The sequence below is a fragment of the Electrophorus electricus genome, chromosome 2 (genome assembly GCF_041902795.1).
Source record: "Electrophorus electricus isolate QZ-2024a chromosome 2, ASM4190279v1, whole genome shotgun sequence".
NCBI classification, from domain to species: Eukaryota; Metazoa; Chordata; class Actinopteri; order Gymnotiformes; family Gymnotidae; genus Electrophorus; species Electrophorus electricus.
This window is the reverse complement of record NC_137498.1, coordinates 1,028,248-1,045,000: the sequence shown is the minus strand read 5'-3', so window position 1 is coordinate 1,045,000 and position 16,753 is coordinate 1,028,248. Positions and strand designations below refer to the sequence as shown.

The 16,753-nt window shown below is 48.4% G+C and overlaps 2 protein-coding genes and 1 long non-coding RNA gene across 7 annotated transcripts in view; 1 reads left to right on the top strand and 2 right to left on the bottom strand.

Moving 5' to 3' along the window:
• The window catches only part of slc60a2b (solute carrier family 60 member 2b), a 31,947-nt gene extending 29,864 nt beyond the window's left edge, over positions 1 to 2,083 (bottom strand). For 3 of the 4 annotated variants that reach the window (XR_014115960.1, XM_081695006.1, XM_035528999.2), the window contains exons 1-3: positions 1,817 to 2,083; positions 1,117 to 1,285; positions 580 to 696 (exon numbers count right to left, since the gene is read on the bottom strand). Coding sequence is in view for 3 of the 4 variants with exons in the window: in XM_081695006.1 (XP_081551132.1) it covers positions 580 to 696; positions 1,117 to 1,285; positions 1,817 to 2,083 (553 nt within the window). In the remaining variant the exon portion in view is untranslated. Of the gene's footprint in view, positions 1 to 579; positions 697 to 1,116; positions 1,286 to 1,638 lie in introns of all 4 variants that reach the window. The other variant, XM_081695013.1, reaches the window with a different exon arrangement.
• Positions 2,084 to 2,311: 228 nt separating this feature from the next.
• On the top strand, positions 2,312 to 3,099 carry LOC113567746 (uncharacterized). Its single transcript, XR_003409493.3, has 3 exons — positions 2,312 to 2,450; positions 2,609 to 2,707; positions 2,844 to 3,099. It is a non-coding gene; the product is annotated as an uncharacterized LOC113567746 (long non-coding RNA).
• Positions 3,100 to 3,225: 126 nt separating this feature from the next.
• Positions 3,226 to 16,441, bottom strand: slc16a10 (solute carrier family 16 member 10). 2 transcript variants are annotated; one of them, XM_081695221.1, is made up of 7 exons: positions 15,919 to 16,043; positions 10,300 to 10,535; positions 9,270 to 9,414; positions 8,623 to 9,052; positions 7,174 to 7,317; positions 6,670 to 6,898; positions 3,226 to 6,249 (listed from the first exon to the last, which is right to left on the bottom strand). In XM_081695221.1, the coding sequence occupies exons 2-7, from the start codon at positions 10,406 to 10,408 to the stop codon at positions 6,023 to 6,025; spliced, it is 1,284 nt and encodes a 427-aa protein (XP_081551347.1). In that variant the 5' UTR covers positions 10,409 to 10,535; positions 15,919 to 16,043; the 3' UTR covers positions 3,226 to 6,022. The 2 variants fall into 2 exon arrangements, with proteins under 2 accessions (XP_081551347.1, XP_026851643.2); XM_026995842.3 differs by lacking the exon at positions 10,300 to 10,535 and having other exon boundaries at positions 15,919 to 16,441.
• Between the last annotated feature and the right edge of the window lie 312 nt (positions 16,442 to 16,753).

Genomic DNA, 16,753 nt, shown 5'->3' with positions numbered 1-16,753 from the left:
GTGTTGTTAAAGCCTGTTAAAGGACTGCTGTGTTGTTAAAGCCTATTAAACGACTACCGTCCTGTTAAAGACTACTGTGTTGTTAAAGCCTATTAAGGGACTGCTGTGTTGTTAAAGCCTATTAAACGACTGCCGTCCTGTTAAAGACTACTGTGTTGTTAAAGCCTATTAAGGGACTGCTGTGTTGTTAAAGCCTATTAAGGGACTGCTGTGTTGTTAAAGCCTATTAAGGGACTGCTGTGTTGTTAAAGCCTATTAAGGGACTGCTGTGTTGTTAAAGCCTATTAAGGGACTGCTGTGTTGTTAAAGCCTATTAAGGGACTGCTGTGTTGTTAAAGACCGCTGTGTTAAAGCCTGTTAAACACTGGTGTGTTGTTAAAGCCTATTATAGACTACTGTGGTTAAAGACAACAAACACGAACAAAATGTCGGTTAAACATTAATGCATACAGTGTGTATAATGGCTACCACGTTTATGCATCCCGGTAATTCATAAACCCTAACAATAACCCGGCCAAAGGTCTGGAGTCGGCATGTCCTTCACGAACTAAAAGAAACATAGATGTGAAGTGTCCTCACCTGTGTCCAGGATTCCCATGGATACGCCCACACTGGAGACAAGGATGGTCAACAGCAGAGCCTTCTTACAAAATGGAGTTGCAAACATGCCTGCTGCAGTCCCGAGCATCGCCAAGCCTGCACGCATGCACGCACGCACACACACACACACACAGTGTTAAACTCAGTGCCCCCTTCTTAATGGTCCAACCCCTGTTAACGTGTTAAACCAGTGTAATTTATTACAGAATATTATTGTGTGACCTTTGCCCTCCAGTATTGGTTGGTGCCAGTGACCTTGGCACCAACCAGGAAGAGCAACAGAACTGAGCAACAGAAAAGTGTTGATGTGAACCCTGAGAGTTCACACACAGCCATGAAGCACAGAAACACCTGTTACAGGTTATAAAAATCACAACAACTTACAATAATAAAACACCCATAGGTACAGTTTATATTTAACTTATTCAACACCATGGAAACCTGACTGAGCCGATCAGAGCCTGTACAGCCCTCCTATAGCTGAGGCAGTGTGTGTGTGTGTGGGGGGGGTCTTACCCAACAGAAAGTGAGGGTTGATAAAGTCAAAAAGAATCCCTCCTAACAGAGAACCCGCGATGTAACCCGTCGCTCGACCAGCGAAGATGTAGGAGATGTTGGCAATGTTCTTGTTGACGTTGGCAGCCAGATCTCCAAGCGTGGGGCCAAGCACAGATATACACATGCCCTGGAGACACAGGATACACTACTGTCCCTGGCGACTGGACAAGACAGACATCTGACCAAATGCATCAATAAAACCAAACACCACACATTTCTCCTGGAGGTCAACACAGCTGAAGGCTTGAGATTATTACACTAAATACGCAGTTTACGCAAAGCTTGCGCAACTTTCTGCGTTTTTGCTGCGTCCTGTTGCGCCGTCGCAGTAGCGGTCACCGGTGTTGCTTCTTGCGCACACGCGGGTTGCACATCGCATATGCAAAAACAAAAGCGTGCATTAACGCGTGATGACGCGTGTGACGGGTAACTCGCGAGCCAGTGCGGCCAGTTAACATCCGTCAATTCAAATGAACTCACCCGGACTTTCCACTCCACCGCACGTGTCGTTTCCCTGAGAACGGGCTAGGGTTAGGGCTAGCACGCGCACAGGTGCACGGAATTACAACCGCAGCGACGACGCGAGACCCCACAGCCCCCTGCAACTAACGGTTCACCCGCGCGGAAGGGCCAGTCGGTGTGACGCAGCGGCCATTACCAGCCCGAGGAACGACGCGCACAGGGTCAGGGTCACGAGCCACCGGCTGCACGCTCCGGCGCCGCTCCGTCCAGGTCGCTGGATCTCCGCCTCCTCGAGCCCCGCGCGCGGCCGAGCGGCCCCTTTCAGCGCGCTCTTCAGTCCCCCGCTGACGTCTCTCCGCGTGTCGAACAGCGTGTTCTCGTCCTCGCGCTCCTCCATCCTGGCGAAGCGAACGTGCTTCTTCTTCGCCTCGGGCTCACCGGGGGCGGCGGAGGCGGACGTCATCGTGCTCGCGCAGCCCGGCTCCTCGCGCTGGGCGGTTTTGCTGGCGTGCGCAGACGCGTCACCAGAAGGTTCAGCCCGGGCTGCGGGCGCCACGCGCTAAATCGTGGACGTTCGGCTGCCGGTTGCTGCGAGCGCCTGAGCGCGAGACTTGCGCGTTTCCAAGATGAATGTGTTTCCGAAGACGACGGTGACGTCAACGACAGCCTCGCTCCCTCGTCATAGGAAGCGAAACGTGAAAACTTCCGGAGGAAAAAAAAATCAAATAAAAGCATTAAAAAAAAAAAATCAAATAAAATACCATCAAATAAGACCGAGAGGACGGAGGACCGGGTCGAAGCGCCCTACAATGGGCGGCCCAGCTCTTCTGGTAAGAAAGCTCGCTGGTCTATTTCATGCAAAATCACTGTCAATATACATGAATTAATATTTACTACTGTATATGTTTCTATTAATAGAAATGTTTATTATTTGGAAAAGTTTTTCATAATTGGCTGCAATTTTACATGCTTTGGTTCCATTTCCCAGGTAGATATTTGCTGCCTTCTGTCCAATACCTACACAGGCAGTTCTTGATTTTAGGGTCAAGAAATGAACAGGTTCCAGCGTGTGAGTGAGTGAGTGTGTGTAAGTAGAGCTATAATTACTCACATCATCAAAACCATGCAGCAAGTCTGGGCTCGTGCCACCCGGAGCAGAAAGGATCACAGCGTACCCTGCAGACGAATGCCATCCAGATCTTTTTTTTTTCTTTTCCTTTAAGCGGTTTGGTGTGACAGTGGGAAAAACAACAACAACAAAGCTACACGAAGAGAGAAACAGCACTGGTGTGTCAGCACCAGTGGAAAACGGTTTCCCTGGATTAACCTCAGAGGGGCGTGAGTGAACTCCAGTATCTCCTCACAGGCAGAAGGCACGAACACACCACACTGGCCTCTACTATAATGTATGAACACATTTGGCTTTATCTAAATCACTGTGCTCCAGTGATAAATAAAACTGCTTTTTGTTACAATTAACATTTTTCTTCAGCATTTCATCCTTAAACACTTCACACACACACACACAAACTTTACATACACTTCACTAATTTTCTTAATATGCTTAGTTTCTTCTCTTATAAAAATCACTACAGCACATCCTGGTTCATAAACATATTTCCTTTATTGTGTTGTTCATACAAAATTAACTAAAATCATGCAGTGTGTATAAGACATTTTATATTTATATATATATATAATTATAGTGTATGTATGTATGTATGTATGTATGTATGTATACAGTGTGCTAGCTATAAACTAAACATTTTAAAAGGAGCGGGTGGCTATACGTTAGTTCTGCTCAACAATGAATTTCATGATTTTTTTGAATAGAAAAATACTGAACAAAGCGACTTTTCTCATGTTATTCAACTGTATCACTTCAGTGAAGTTTGGTCATCACTGTTAATTTAATACAACTTTAATACAAAGAAAAAGCAAAGTTCACTTTGGTAAGACATTCTAGTTCAATATAGGCTACACAACAGTTTCTCAGCCGGTGCTGTTGCTTTGGTCACAGTGTCTCCTATGATCACTAAAATAAACATTCTTTGGACAGAAACATTCGCCAGGCCTTCTGTGAGGAAGCTAATGGCGTGAGCAGGTGTTTCCTGTGCGCCGTTACCTGAGGAAGTGACCAAGTAGCGTTGAAGTCCATGTGTCCTGATATCAAGATCATATCCAGGATTTCATGTCAATACAGACCAAAGCTGCGAAACCAGAAGCACGTGAGGAAGACGCTCTTGGATTAGCAGTGCTAGACGTCAGTACAAAAGGAGACTTTGTCTAGAAACATATTAAACTCGAGGCCTGTCCCGCCTTTCCGAGGATCTCTCAGGATGACGTCCTGATAGGCCAGCACCTACAAACCCACACAGTTCAGTTCATTCCACTGCAAATTAAATAACAAAGCTCACGTCAGCATGCGCTGGAGGCACACACACAAACAGAAAACTACATGAGCATTAAATATTGCCATTGCGAATATCAGAATATTTTACCGCAGTACAAACGAGTGTGTTCAAATTACAGCAAGTTACATTTGCAAAGGATTTTAAGGCCAAAAATAAGTGATAGTTTATCTTTGTTTTTCTTTTACAATATTTTCCTGAAAGTTTAGTGTGCTTATTCCAAAAACACAACCTCGTGGCATTTCACTCTTGCGTTACACCTTTAGTTTGATTTCCTCGTTTGCTAAAAAACAAAACAAAGCCCCTAACAGAACTAAACAAAAACCCAAGCTGGCTCGCGGAGTCTCTTTGTACAGGGCTGCAGAGTATTAATACTGATTGTACGCACGCACAGGACAAAAGAGACTGATCCGTTATCAAAAAGTGCTTAAAAATAAATAAACAAACCAAACAAAAGATAAACCAAAACAAACAAAAGATAAACCAAACACAAAGAAAAGGAAACTGGGTGAGGAGCTGCAGTGGACTCAGGTTTCTAACGACAACCAGCTCTGCCAAAATGCTACTGAACCCTTCTGGATGCAAATATGTCCAGAGCTACAGTGATTGAGGTAGATTACATCACTGAACCTGTGGGCCGAGCATTGTTGAGAGGGAACAGCAACACACACATTCAGATTGTACACGACAAATCAAGACAAAACCAGGAATCACTACAAGCTTCAGTTAATCTAATTAGACATGTGTCTCTGTGTTTATATAAATGTTAGTGTGATAGACGGATGCTCTGTGTGAGTGAGATTGGTTCTCTCTGCGCATGCATTCTGCTATGTCACGTGCCACTTTTACACGTTTACAGCCCTTATAAACCACTTCCTACACAAAAAGGCACGATGACCCTCCACTTCCTGTTACAGATGAACTATGGCTCTTACATCCTGACATCGGCCTGGCACGTCAGCCACGGGAATCCATAAACGCATTTCTACAGCAACACTCCCCGTGGCAACTAAAGTGTCAATGTCACTTTCATCTGTTGTGCAAGACAATCAGCTTGAACCTTCATGTTCATATTGCATAGAAAAAAAGAACCTATTGCAGGACCTAGTCAGGACACGTGAGATCAACACACCCGAGGTCAGAACACACGTGGTCAAGACATGTGAGATCAGTACGCACACTGTCAGGCTTGAGTCAAGTGAACACATACTGACATTGTCTGTGCACTTGACAAGTCAGAAGACACGGGTTCACATGAACACTTAAGGACTAAGCCCAACTCAAATGAACATTTAGGCACTAAGCCCAACTCAAATGAACACTTAGGCACTAAGCCCAACTCAAATGAACATTTAGGCACTAAGCCCAACTCAAATGAACATTTAGGCACTAAGCCCAACTCAAATGAACACTTAGGGACTAAGCCCAACTCAAATGAACACTTGAGGAATTAATATTGTAACTTTCCTGTACTTTGATCTGTTCTAATTCTAGAGGGACTTTTTTAAATCATTTAAGAAACCAAATTAAGAACTAAATCCTAAATATATGGAGCTGAATTAGCAGATTAACATATCTGACGAATTGTTTTAGCTCTAAAACTTAAAACATTAAACTAAATAAAAATGTTAAACAAACAAACAAGGACCTTAACAAACAAACAACGCACATACCGGCACTTTTTCTCAATCAGACCTCAGTTCCATCTGAAACATTCCCCGTAATCCCATGTGCTACTGTGGTCTGGAGCGTTGGTGTGGTGTGGAAGAGGTTAAGTGCGCGTAGTGCTGTTTTAGATTCAAATTTGTCTCCTGTGCTTCTCTGCTGTGTGTGTGTGTGTGTGTGTGTGTGTGTGTGTGTGTGTGTGTGTGTTTTTTACTCAAATGACAATTTCTGTGGTGTGTGCACTAGTCCGATGATCGATTCCGTGAAGCCTGTGTGTGTGTGTGTGCATGCATGTGCGTGTGTGTGCGTGTGCGTGTGTGTGCGGCTCAGATGACAGGCTCTGGCTCATTGTTCTTCAGGGTGTGTGTGGTGGGTGTGGTCTCCAGCATGGCGGCCTCCGCCTCCTTGGCCTCCCCAGCCACCTCCGCGTGTCTTCTCTTTGGCCTTGACTCCACCCACGGGATCAGACACAGCACCGCCCCCCCTATGATGGGCGGAATACCTGCCAGGTAGAACGCCACATCATAGTTGCCCAGGCGGTCACGCAGGAACCCTGAGGGGGAGGAGCTTGTTAGGACTACGCCCACCAGTCACTCGCCACAACAGCTGCACACGTTTAGGAAGTGAAACACGACAAATGCCAGAATAAAAGTCCCCTCTTAGTATAAACGTTCAGTGCTTTTCAAAACATAACATAAGTGGACATCGTCTGGACAGTGTAGTGGGGTATTAGTGCACGTGTAAAGACACTGGACAGTGTAGTGGGGTATTAGTGCACGTGTGAAGTGTTCCACTCTACTTAAAAAGGCACTTTTGCAGCGTCTTCAGGCTCTACACTAAGGGAGCTGCAGTCCTGCAGACAGCAGGGGGCGATGTTGCCCCATTGTGCAGCCACACTGGCGCTTAATGGTGTGGGTGCTGGACTACAGCGAGCTCCCACATATGGGGTGTGTGTGTGTGTGTGTGTGTGTACCTGCCACAGGGGGCCCTACAACCATGGGGACGGACATCATTCCGAGCAGGAAGCCGATAGCCTGGGAGACATTCTGGGAGCCCACGAGCTGGAAGGCGATGGGCGCCATGATGCAGATGAAGCAGCCGTCAAACAGCCCCATGAGCAGACACACGGCGACCAACCCACCGAAGATCTTACACACAGGAATCATTATGGACATGAGGCCAATCACTAGGAACGACGCCACCTACGCATGCACACGCACACGTACACACACACACACACACACACACACACAGGAACTCAATGGAAATACGATTCTCCAGTAACACAACTATTCTCCTTCCCTTAGCTACACCTCAAACAAACATCTCACATCTCCATCGCTTCAAATACAAAGAAAGAAAATAACTGAAAATCAATTTCACTTCTTCTTTTACTTCTCTTTAATGAGTCACGCCAGACTAAAACCTCCATCAGCAATGACTTCAGTGTGTTTGTGTTTATGTTTGTGTGTGTTACCTGCAGGAACACCTTGTAAACCCCAGGTACGTAGTCGGCCATGTGGCCGAAGATGAGTCTCCCAATTCCAGATGTGACGCCGATACACATGAGGAGAACTTCCTTATTTGCGTCAGGGCCAAAGCGTTCCTCTACATGCTTCATCTACACACACACACACACACACACACACACACAAACACACAGATAGATGAGCAGACAATAAAAGAGTCACGGGAGCCATGTTTGAAAAGTCCACGTTTGCATTTTTCGCTCATACAAGACCCGAGTCCTCAACCTCAGCAGAAAGGGAAGTGACATCGCGATGCAGTCCATGTTCATCAGGACAGAAACCTTCCCAGTGAGGATACTGGAGAAACAAGTCTCCGGTCTCAAACACGTGAGTGCGTGGGAGGGTGAAACTGTCAAGGGACTGACGGTGTGTCCTGAGCTCAACCTGAACCTGAAGGCACTGACCTCTGGGCATCAGGGGGCGCTCCACAACGGGTCACCGCAAAAACAGCAAAGAGGGACCTACCGTGGACAACCAAATAAACACACCGCAAAGAAACACACACAAAGAAGACATGAGTGTGCCCACTGGTCTCCGATCAGCCAATGACCAATCAGCCAGGAACTCATGTCTTCTGAGGGAGAGAAATAATTATGTAATTATGAAAGGCTTGTATACTGTAAGGATTTCGGGCTGGTTTCCAGGACTGAGGTTTCTGGAGAGCCTCTGTCTCTAGCTCACTCAGGGACACTCAGACAGTCAAGTTCTCTTGATTATTTAACGCTTAAAGTTTTTTGGGTAAAATGTTTTTTTTGGGGGGGAAAGGGATGTAAAGTGTGGAGTGGGCTACAGATCAGGTGAACCGGCTCACACACACACACACACACACACACAGAATTCTGGGGTGTGTGTGTGTGTGTTTATTTGAACAGTTGACTCACTCTTAGCGAGCTGTTTTGATGGTGATGTTTCCCACCAGCGTAAACAACATAACAGCAGGGGTTTGTGGGACTATGGAAGACCAACACTGCCAACGACCACAACCACTCCCCTCAACATCCAATAACACCGCTACCCTTGGAGACCACACAGATCCACCACACGAACGAAATACCAGCAACGGGATCAACACATCCCAGCACCCCAGACACCCGAGCCGCACTGAAGCACAGCTGATCTCCGTGCCGGAGATCACCTCACAGCCAGAGACCCTCAAAAACACAACTTCCATATAGACTTCAGAGATCCGGTGTGTGTGTAGTGAGAACAGACTTCCTCCGTAGTGTAAATGCTACAGAATACTGGAATAACAAAGCGGGTGTTTGTTTAAGAAGCGACTTGGCCGAAACCGACGTGTCTGAGGTCACGAACAACTCCCAGCGAGGGTGGTTACACACTCGCTCAGAAGGTCTGCCTCGCACACACACAGACACACACACACACACAGTAAGGCTCACCAGGTGAACGTAGGGCACATAGTACCCGTAGAGGGCGGCCGGGACGCCGAAAGCCCAGATGCGGTATCCCAAACTCCTCCAAATGTAGACGTTGAAGACCCTGCGCAGGGCGGAGCAGCGTCCGGTGTTCTTGCCGGTGTCGGGGGTCCGGGGCAGGAGGGGCCGATAGGTGAGGCTTGCCAGCATCAGCACGAACATGAGGCCACATAGCACGCGCAGTGTGTGCGACAGTCCCAGCTGCTTCAGCAACTTGGACATCAGCAGGGGCAGCAGGATGGTGAACACACTGCTGCCCGCCGTCACGATGCCGTTCACCAGACCCAGACGCCGCTTAAAGTAGTGACCCAGGATCACCAGGCTGGGCTGGTAGGCGAAGGAGCAGCCGCACGCAAACACCAAGCCATAGGTGAAGTAGAGGGCCCCCAGAGACCTGTGGAGCACACACACACACACACACACACACACCATGCTGTAGGTGAAATAGCCGTGAGATCACTAAACACAATCACAGACACCCACACCTGCAAGAGAACTTAATAAAGTAAAGCTGCCATTGATTGTGTGTGTGTGTGTGTGTGTGTGTGTGTGATACACCTTTAAGAGGAAGCCCAGCACTCCCTCCCATGAGCTGAGGAAGAGGACGGTACCTGATGAAGGAGCTGGCCAGCAAGCCCACGAGGGCGACAGCAGCTCCTCCCACTGCTGTGATCCTGCAGCCCAGCAGATCAGTGAACACACTCACGATCGGAGAACAGAAAAAGATCATTCCCATAGAGAGAGAGCCTACCCAAGCTGGGAGAGGGAGAGAGAGAGAGAGAGAGAGAGAGAGAGAGAGAGAGAGAGAGAGAGAGAGAGAGAGAGAGAGAGAGAGAGAGAGGGAGGGAGGGAGAGAGAGTTAACAGTTACATTAAATCCATCAGTACTAGCTTTACACACACGGACACACGTCATGACCCTCTTCAGTCACAGCTCTAGAACACAGTGTGTGTGTGTGTGTGTGTGCGTGTGTGTGTGTGTGTGCTTTTAGCGGACTGACATTTGGGCACAATGGTGATCGTGTAGGGAAAGACGCAGATGCAGACACACACATACACAGACACAGGGTCAGGACACAGGGGTGTGACCAACAATTCAGATCCTGGACTTTACTGAAAATCAAGTAGAAGTAAGACAGTAAGTAAGAAGTAGAAGTAAGACAATACCGTTAGTTAGGGGTTAGTTAGGGTTAGGGGTTAGTGGTTAGTTAGGATTAGGGGTTAGGGTATAGAGGGTTACATATGATACCGTGGTATACACACACACACACACACACACACACACACCTGCACTGAGATATTGCTTCCGGCTATTATTCTCAAGAAAAATAAACAGGACAGAGAGGAAAAGTATGAGGAGAGAAGGAGGGGGGGAGAGAGAGAAAGAATGTGAACAGAGTTCTCAAATGAAGACTTAAAAGATCACTAGTGTTTAAGACTGAGGACTGTAAATATGATCAAATAACCAGCATTCCAGAAGGATGATGATACCAGCAACGTTTCCTGTCAGTACTTCAGGGACAGACGACTGGGGGACCAGAGCAACACATTACCTTCCTTCCACTGCTGGCACACACGCACACACACACACCCCAAGTGTGAGGGTAAAATGTACTAAACTGGGTGAGATGTGTTCACCTACAGCAGGTGAGCTCCAGCTCCACTGGACACACCCACAGCAGGTGAGTTCCACCTCCTCTGCGGAGGTTACCCTGGGCGCTAACGTTTAGACTCCAGGCTGTTCCACGCATCTTTAATTATCTGGGCCGGATCAGATCGCAAACACCACGGAGAGGCCAGCGAGGACAGTCCAGAACACCAGAGAAACGCAACTCCGCAAAACTAGGGGACACGGACCAGTCTGCAATGCAGATAGCACTAAAGGGAGAGGGAGAGAGAGAGAGAAAAAGCAGGAGCGAGTGAGACAGGGAGGGTGGCATTCTTCAGAATAGCTTTACATCAGAGTGCATCTGGGCAAAAACAGTTAGCTTGTGTGTGCGTATGTGTTTTCTGCTAATTATGCGCCACTGATTCTTATTGCTGTGCCTCGGGCTCCAACAACCCCACAGCAAGTGTCCCTACTGCACTTGCCCCATTCCAGAGCCACACCCCCTTGTCCTCTACACACCTGTACACTCCTACACACCTGTACACCCGTAACAAAGCCTTCAGCCTCTGGTTCCTGCTGAAGGTGGTCAGATCCAGTCCGACTCAGTTTGCACAACCTTCTGTTCCCAAAGCAGCTACATCCAGCCTTCGCCTTCCAGTACGGCACACATGTAAGCACAGGGCACCGCGACGTGAGTACAGAGCACCACACGTGACCATAGAGCACTTGCACGTGATTGCAGGGCATCACACGTGACCATAGAACACTACACATGAGTACAGGGCACCACGTGTGACCACAGAGCAGCGCACGTGAGTGCAGAGCACCACACGCGAGACTGCCGTCTAGAAGTGATGGCGCTGCAGAAATTCTGAACCCAACTGGGCCTCTATGCCTAGCAAGAGTGTGTATGTGTGTGTGTGTGGGGGGGGGCAGAGAACATAGCACACACCTCCATCACCAGATGGAACTCATTATACACAAGCTCTGCTACAGGGTCTGTATGGGGAGGGTCCCAGCCAATCAGGAGACGCTGGCAGAGGGTGGGCTTCACCACCATGGTCTGTGTAAGAGGGGGGGTTAAAATGATGAGTGTGTGTGTCTGTGTGTGAGAGAGCAGGGGGAACCTGTGATTTTCAACAGTGTTGCAGTGAAATATAATCATTCCAGATATAATTCAATTCAAACCCTCTTGAGTTGCCATGAACTCAGATTAGAGCTCAGATTAGACCTTATTTAACTCAGATCAATGTAGTTTTGGATTATTTTGTAGTCTAAGGACCAAAACTGTGCCAGTACCAAAACTAAACTTTGTCTACTGGACACCTCCGTGTGACGTTATTCCCCAGTGTTACCCCACCGGGGCAGCCAGTCTGGGTGGGGAAGAGGGAGCATTTAAATAGAATGATCTGGAACAAGATGCAACCGATTACCTCAGGGCTGCCGTTCCCAGAACCAGATAAGAGATCAGACCACAGATGTGAAACGTGAGCCGTGTCACTCTGAACTCTAGAAGAGTCTGATACATGCTTAATGCTACTCTGTTGTTGGAAACCACCAACAGAAAAGGTTATCTACACGTCACAGTGTTGAAACGTCCGTGTGTGTGGGTGTGAGGGGTGGGGTATATGTGCTGATGCTGATTCAACACCAGACATGTATGGCTCAGGGACTCTCAAACTTTGTGTGGACTCTAGAGTGAAAATGAGTGTGCACACAAATAACAGAAAAAAAAATCTGATTTCTAAAATCTTGAGTGTGAATGAGCCTTATCTTTTTCCTGTTACCGTCCATAACGTCCATAAATAGTCAATGCAAATGACGAGGTACAACTATGACCACACCTTAATGAGGGGATTAGCCATCTGAAGTCTGAAAATAGTGATCTGAAACGCACAGAAACAGGTGAATTAATTGGTCTACACAAATCAATCAAGAAACACCTCACACATTTTTCTGTTTTGCTTCTGAATATACAGTACATTTAAGGCATTTAGCTGACAACAGACATCAGACACACCCGACATCAGACACAACATTGCTTAGGCTCAAATGCACTTCATGAATAAATATTTTAACATGGAACTGCACAGGTTAATATTAACGATGTGTATATGTGTGTGTCTCTCTCTATAAATGGTGTGTGTACGTCTATATGAATGATGTGTGTGTTTGTGCGTGTGTCTCTACACACGGGTCAAAGCTGACGTAACTATACACCCAATTTCCCAACAAAGACGTTGTCAGTGGTAAAGTTCCCATGTTTCCATGGCCATAATAAGGTGATGGATTCTAGCGCTCCCCCTGTACGTCCTGGAAGCGTGGCGTTCCCTGTAAGCTCACTCATCGGGACCATAGCAGTGGAAGTTAGAGATCAGATCCCTGCACCCGGTTTGAATCCACAGTATAAATGACTGAAAAACGTTACAGGGACGTCCTGACTCCGTCCAGAACCAGAACCACATTCTGGCATCAGCACCCCCCCCCCCCCCACAATGCCAACACCTGCATCTGACTGGCTGCTTGTGTTAACTACATGGCCACAGGCTTGGGTGTATAACTCACGTGGGCACCGGCGCACGCGACCACACGCACCCTACCCTCAGTCCTCTGGGAGAGAGGGGTGCTGTTGACATGGGCAGGGGTTCTGGGGTAAGTGATTGGTGGCGTGTGTGTGGTCGCGTGCGCCGGTGCCCACGTGAGTTACACACCCAAGCCTGTGACCTTCACCTGAGTCCAGGGTCACAGCAACATGAGGCTCTGATCAAACACACTGTTAACCATTAACCACTGGAACGCTACAGGAGACCTTGCTGGGAGACCTTGCTCCCTGATAACGGCTGCTGGGAACGCTGCGTTTACCACAGCAAATCAATCAACCTCCCCCAGTCCCACCCTCGACACTCCGGCCACTTTAGCCTCCGAGAGGGAATTTTGCTTTCAAACATAAACAATATAGTCTCAGTGTTACAGCATGACATACGAGAGAGTCATTACTGCCATGCCCTCAAATCCTATAGCCAAGGCTCAACCATGAACGCCAATATACACATTAGTAGTGAACAGTCTTCAAATATTTCCCTATTAACACACACGCGTCATTTCCGCACTGTCACGCTCAGGCTGTAAAGTACACACGGACACAATGGGAGGGATGGAAACGTCTGAGGCAGGACCGACGCCATGGTAACAGCCCTCATCGGCACATCAATAACCCTCTCGGTGCGACGGCAGCGGACAGGAAGACGCAGCCCGCCATCACAGCCGTCGCACGGAGAAGCAGGGTGTGTCAGGGTCAGCGCACAGGGCAGAACAGGACGTCCGGGTTGTGGGTAAACACATCGCTCACGGGCCGGACGCACCCCTCGGACATCATGCTTTGACGACAGAGAGTGATACTGTAATCACGATCATCTCTGCAGTGTATTGAAACATGCTGGCAAACTGGTCCTGTCATGTGTGAAGGCCCCCCTTACGACCCTCCTCTCCAGGCAAATCTCCCAGCAGTGCCTGCCTGATCCCTCCTGCTGTGCTTACAGCTCCAACAAAAGGCTGTAAGCTAAACACACACACACAAACAGCATCACTCACAGAGATTACAGCCACATTACAATAAAGGTCACGGGCCAAGCAGTTGAGACAGGCCATTGTTGGGGCTGATTCAAGTGAATAATGTCCAATTTCCCCAAAGACTGAAGGTGTCCCGGACAGGGGATGGACTGGAAGCACTGACTCCAGATCAGACTGAAGGGGGAAGCCTGGTGCGGGTACAAGCAGAGCGACCTGATCCTGGCTAATCTGAGTGATTCCATGGGAAATTTACCTGATTCACAATTTTAAAGCAAGTGTATAAAATGTGTGCGAGTGTGCGTGCGTGCATGCGAGGGGAGTATTATACAAGAGTGACCATAAGCCCTGTGGACTCAATAACTCACTGGAGTGAGATTCTCTGAAACCGTGAACTTAACCTCTGAGCACTAATGACTCACTAATGACTCATATCCCTTAGTTACAGCGCACCCTAAAGAGAAAAAAACATAACGTGGCACATTCTTTACCATCCAGGAGTCAGGACGTCTCCTTCCAGTCTCTCTTACCCTGTACATTCAGACTATGACCTCTCACATGCTGGTCTCTCTCACTCTGATCTCTCTCATGCTGGTCTATGATGCTGAATAAAGGAACTACACAGACAACGATGGAGGATCCCTGTATCGGGGGAAACCCACAAGGTCTTCACATACTGTTGTATCATCACGTGAGCTGTTCTGGCCTCAGTTAGATAACTACTGGATGGTCTGATCTCCTGTGAGGAAGCGTGTGTGGTTGGGAGGGGCTACAGATACGTGTTTGCTGTTGAGTGGATTGTACTTGTCTATGTATTTCAGTTTATCGGCATGAAGCAGGCTGTCACCTTCACTAACAAAGTGTGGATGTAAACATGCTCTCAAATGAACACGCCGTGTGTGTAGGACAACTGCAGAACACATAGTGCAGCCACTAACCCACGACCACTGGCACTAATGACCCAGACTAACCACCACCTAACAACTGGACGAGTAAAGAAACACATTTGCTCCATTACACGAGCCAGAGGAGACAAAAGAGCAGGGTGTGTTTAAATAAACTGTGGGATACACACACATTAATCACACACACACACACACACACAGGGGGAGACAGAGAAAGACAGACAGATAGAGGGAGAAAGAGACAGAGAGGTAGAGGCAACTCAGCGGTTAAGAAGCATGGGTGTGTGTGTGCTGGTGCACTCTTAACCCCACGTCCTTGGTAAAGACCCTGTAATGACTAGAGGTTAGCGCACGTTCTGCACGTGTGATTAGTAAATCACCTGGTCCTCTGACCACGGCCTCACAACCCCAGGCACAGGACACTCCGTCCAAACAGTAAACATGCTGGCACTAATGGGTTTGTAACGGTGTTTTATCACATCAATGCCAATATCAAACCTTTCAGACAGTCCGGCACAGTACACGGTGACATCGTTAGCACAATGGCAGCTTAACTGACACGCGGTGACCCTGCATTCAACATGGTTCATTTGTAGGTCTGGTAAAGAGCTGTTTAAGCAGCCACCAAAACAACATTTACTAAGGTAGAAATCAAATAAACGTCGCAGCACTAGATTTGCGTTATGAGGGCGTTATAACAGTCCTGAGGAGAGACTGCCTTCTTAAAGTAAACTCCACACAGCACAAGTTATGCTAAACTTTTCAACGTAAAAACGGCGAATCACAGAGCTAAACAAATCTTAAACAAACAAACAAACAAACGTGACCGTTCATTTTGGCGTCTTTATTATTTCATCCTTATAAAGGCGCAGGACTACATTAATGCAGCACGAGCCTGCTTCAGCCGCTACTTAGTCCGCGTGCCTCAGCGAGCACACAGAAGCGCGAGGCTGAAAACACCCTGGACCGTCTTTTCCTTCCCGGTAAGAAAAAGGGAAATAAGACAGATGCTGCACAACTTAGTAACTTAAAGCAAATATTGATTAATATTCAGCGATCGAGCGTTTACTGTTCCGAACCCTGTCCCTCCTCACGCGAGATAAGCAGCTGGCACGAGCTCGGTTTTTTTTTTTTTTTACCTCCACGTGCAAGCTCGAGCAAGCGCTCCAACCGGCCGTACCTGTCCTGAACTGGAGGTCTAAGTCCTCCTCGGACCCGAACTCGTTGAGTAACGCCACGTACAAGATGCCGAAGGAGTTTTGGATCCCGAACACGGAGCCGTTGCACCACATGGAGGCGAGCATGACCACCCAGCCCCAGCCGCCCTCGGGGTGGACGAACCCGGGCTCGGCAGACACTCGGCCCGTGCCGTTACCGGGCCCCGCGCTCTTCTCCTCCGCCACCTTCTCTCCGTCGGGCTCGTGGGGGCGCACGGTCTTGTCTTCTGTCATGTCGGAGCGCACGGGTCCTTGCGGCGCTGCAAAACCGATGGCGCGAGATTCGCGCGACTCAGCCCCAAAAAAGAGAGAAAGGAGCCGGAGACTAAACACGTTAAGCGCGTGAATGTCCCGCAAGCAATCAGAGACTAATCCCGTTAAACGCGTGAATGTCCTGCGCACAGACTCGGCGCCACACACATGCTCGCGTTCTAGCTTTCCAGCTGTCTTATACAAAGCCTCCACCGACACCCCGAACACTGGCGGAACTGCTGTGGCACTTCAGTATAAATAGATTCTGGGGGGGGGGGGGGGGGGTAGTTTCCCTTTCAGCGGGAGGGGAACGTCCGCGCGCAGTGATTATGCCACTTTGCAGTGCGGGGTAAGCGCGCCTGGCTTTTAAAATGCCCTGTCTCGGGCATGCTCCAGGAGGTCGTGCAGGTCCGTGTGCGTGGTGAACTGCAGGTCTGTTAAGACCAGTACTACCATTACTAACACGTGTGCCCTGAACTTGAGGAAGTACCGAGAGCGGAGCGCGAGCCAAACCCCGGACTCCCACTCAGCGCGAGCTCCTCCTAC

Excerpts from the sequence above, each read along its gene's own strand:
- slc16a10 (XM_026995842.3), bottom strand. The coding sequence starts at position 16,189 with ATGACAGAAGACAAGACCGTGCGCCCCCACGAGCCCGACGGAGAGAAG. Across the intron at positions 6,899-7,173 it reads TTTACAAGGTGTTCCTGCAG|GTGGCGTCGTTCCTAGTGAT; the intron begins GTAACACACACA and ends GTGCATGCGTAG. Across the intron at positions 6,250-6,669 it reads TGTAGGGCCCCCTGTGGCAG|GGTTCCTGCGTGACCGCCTG; the intron begins GTACACACACAC and ends CCTCCCCCTCAG.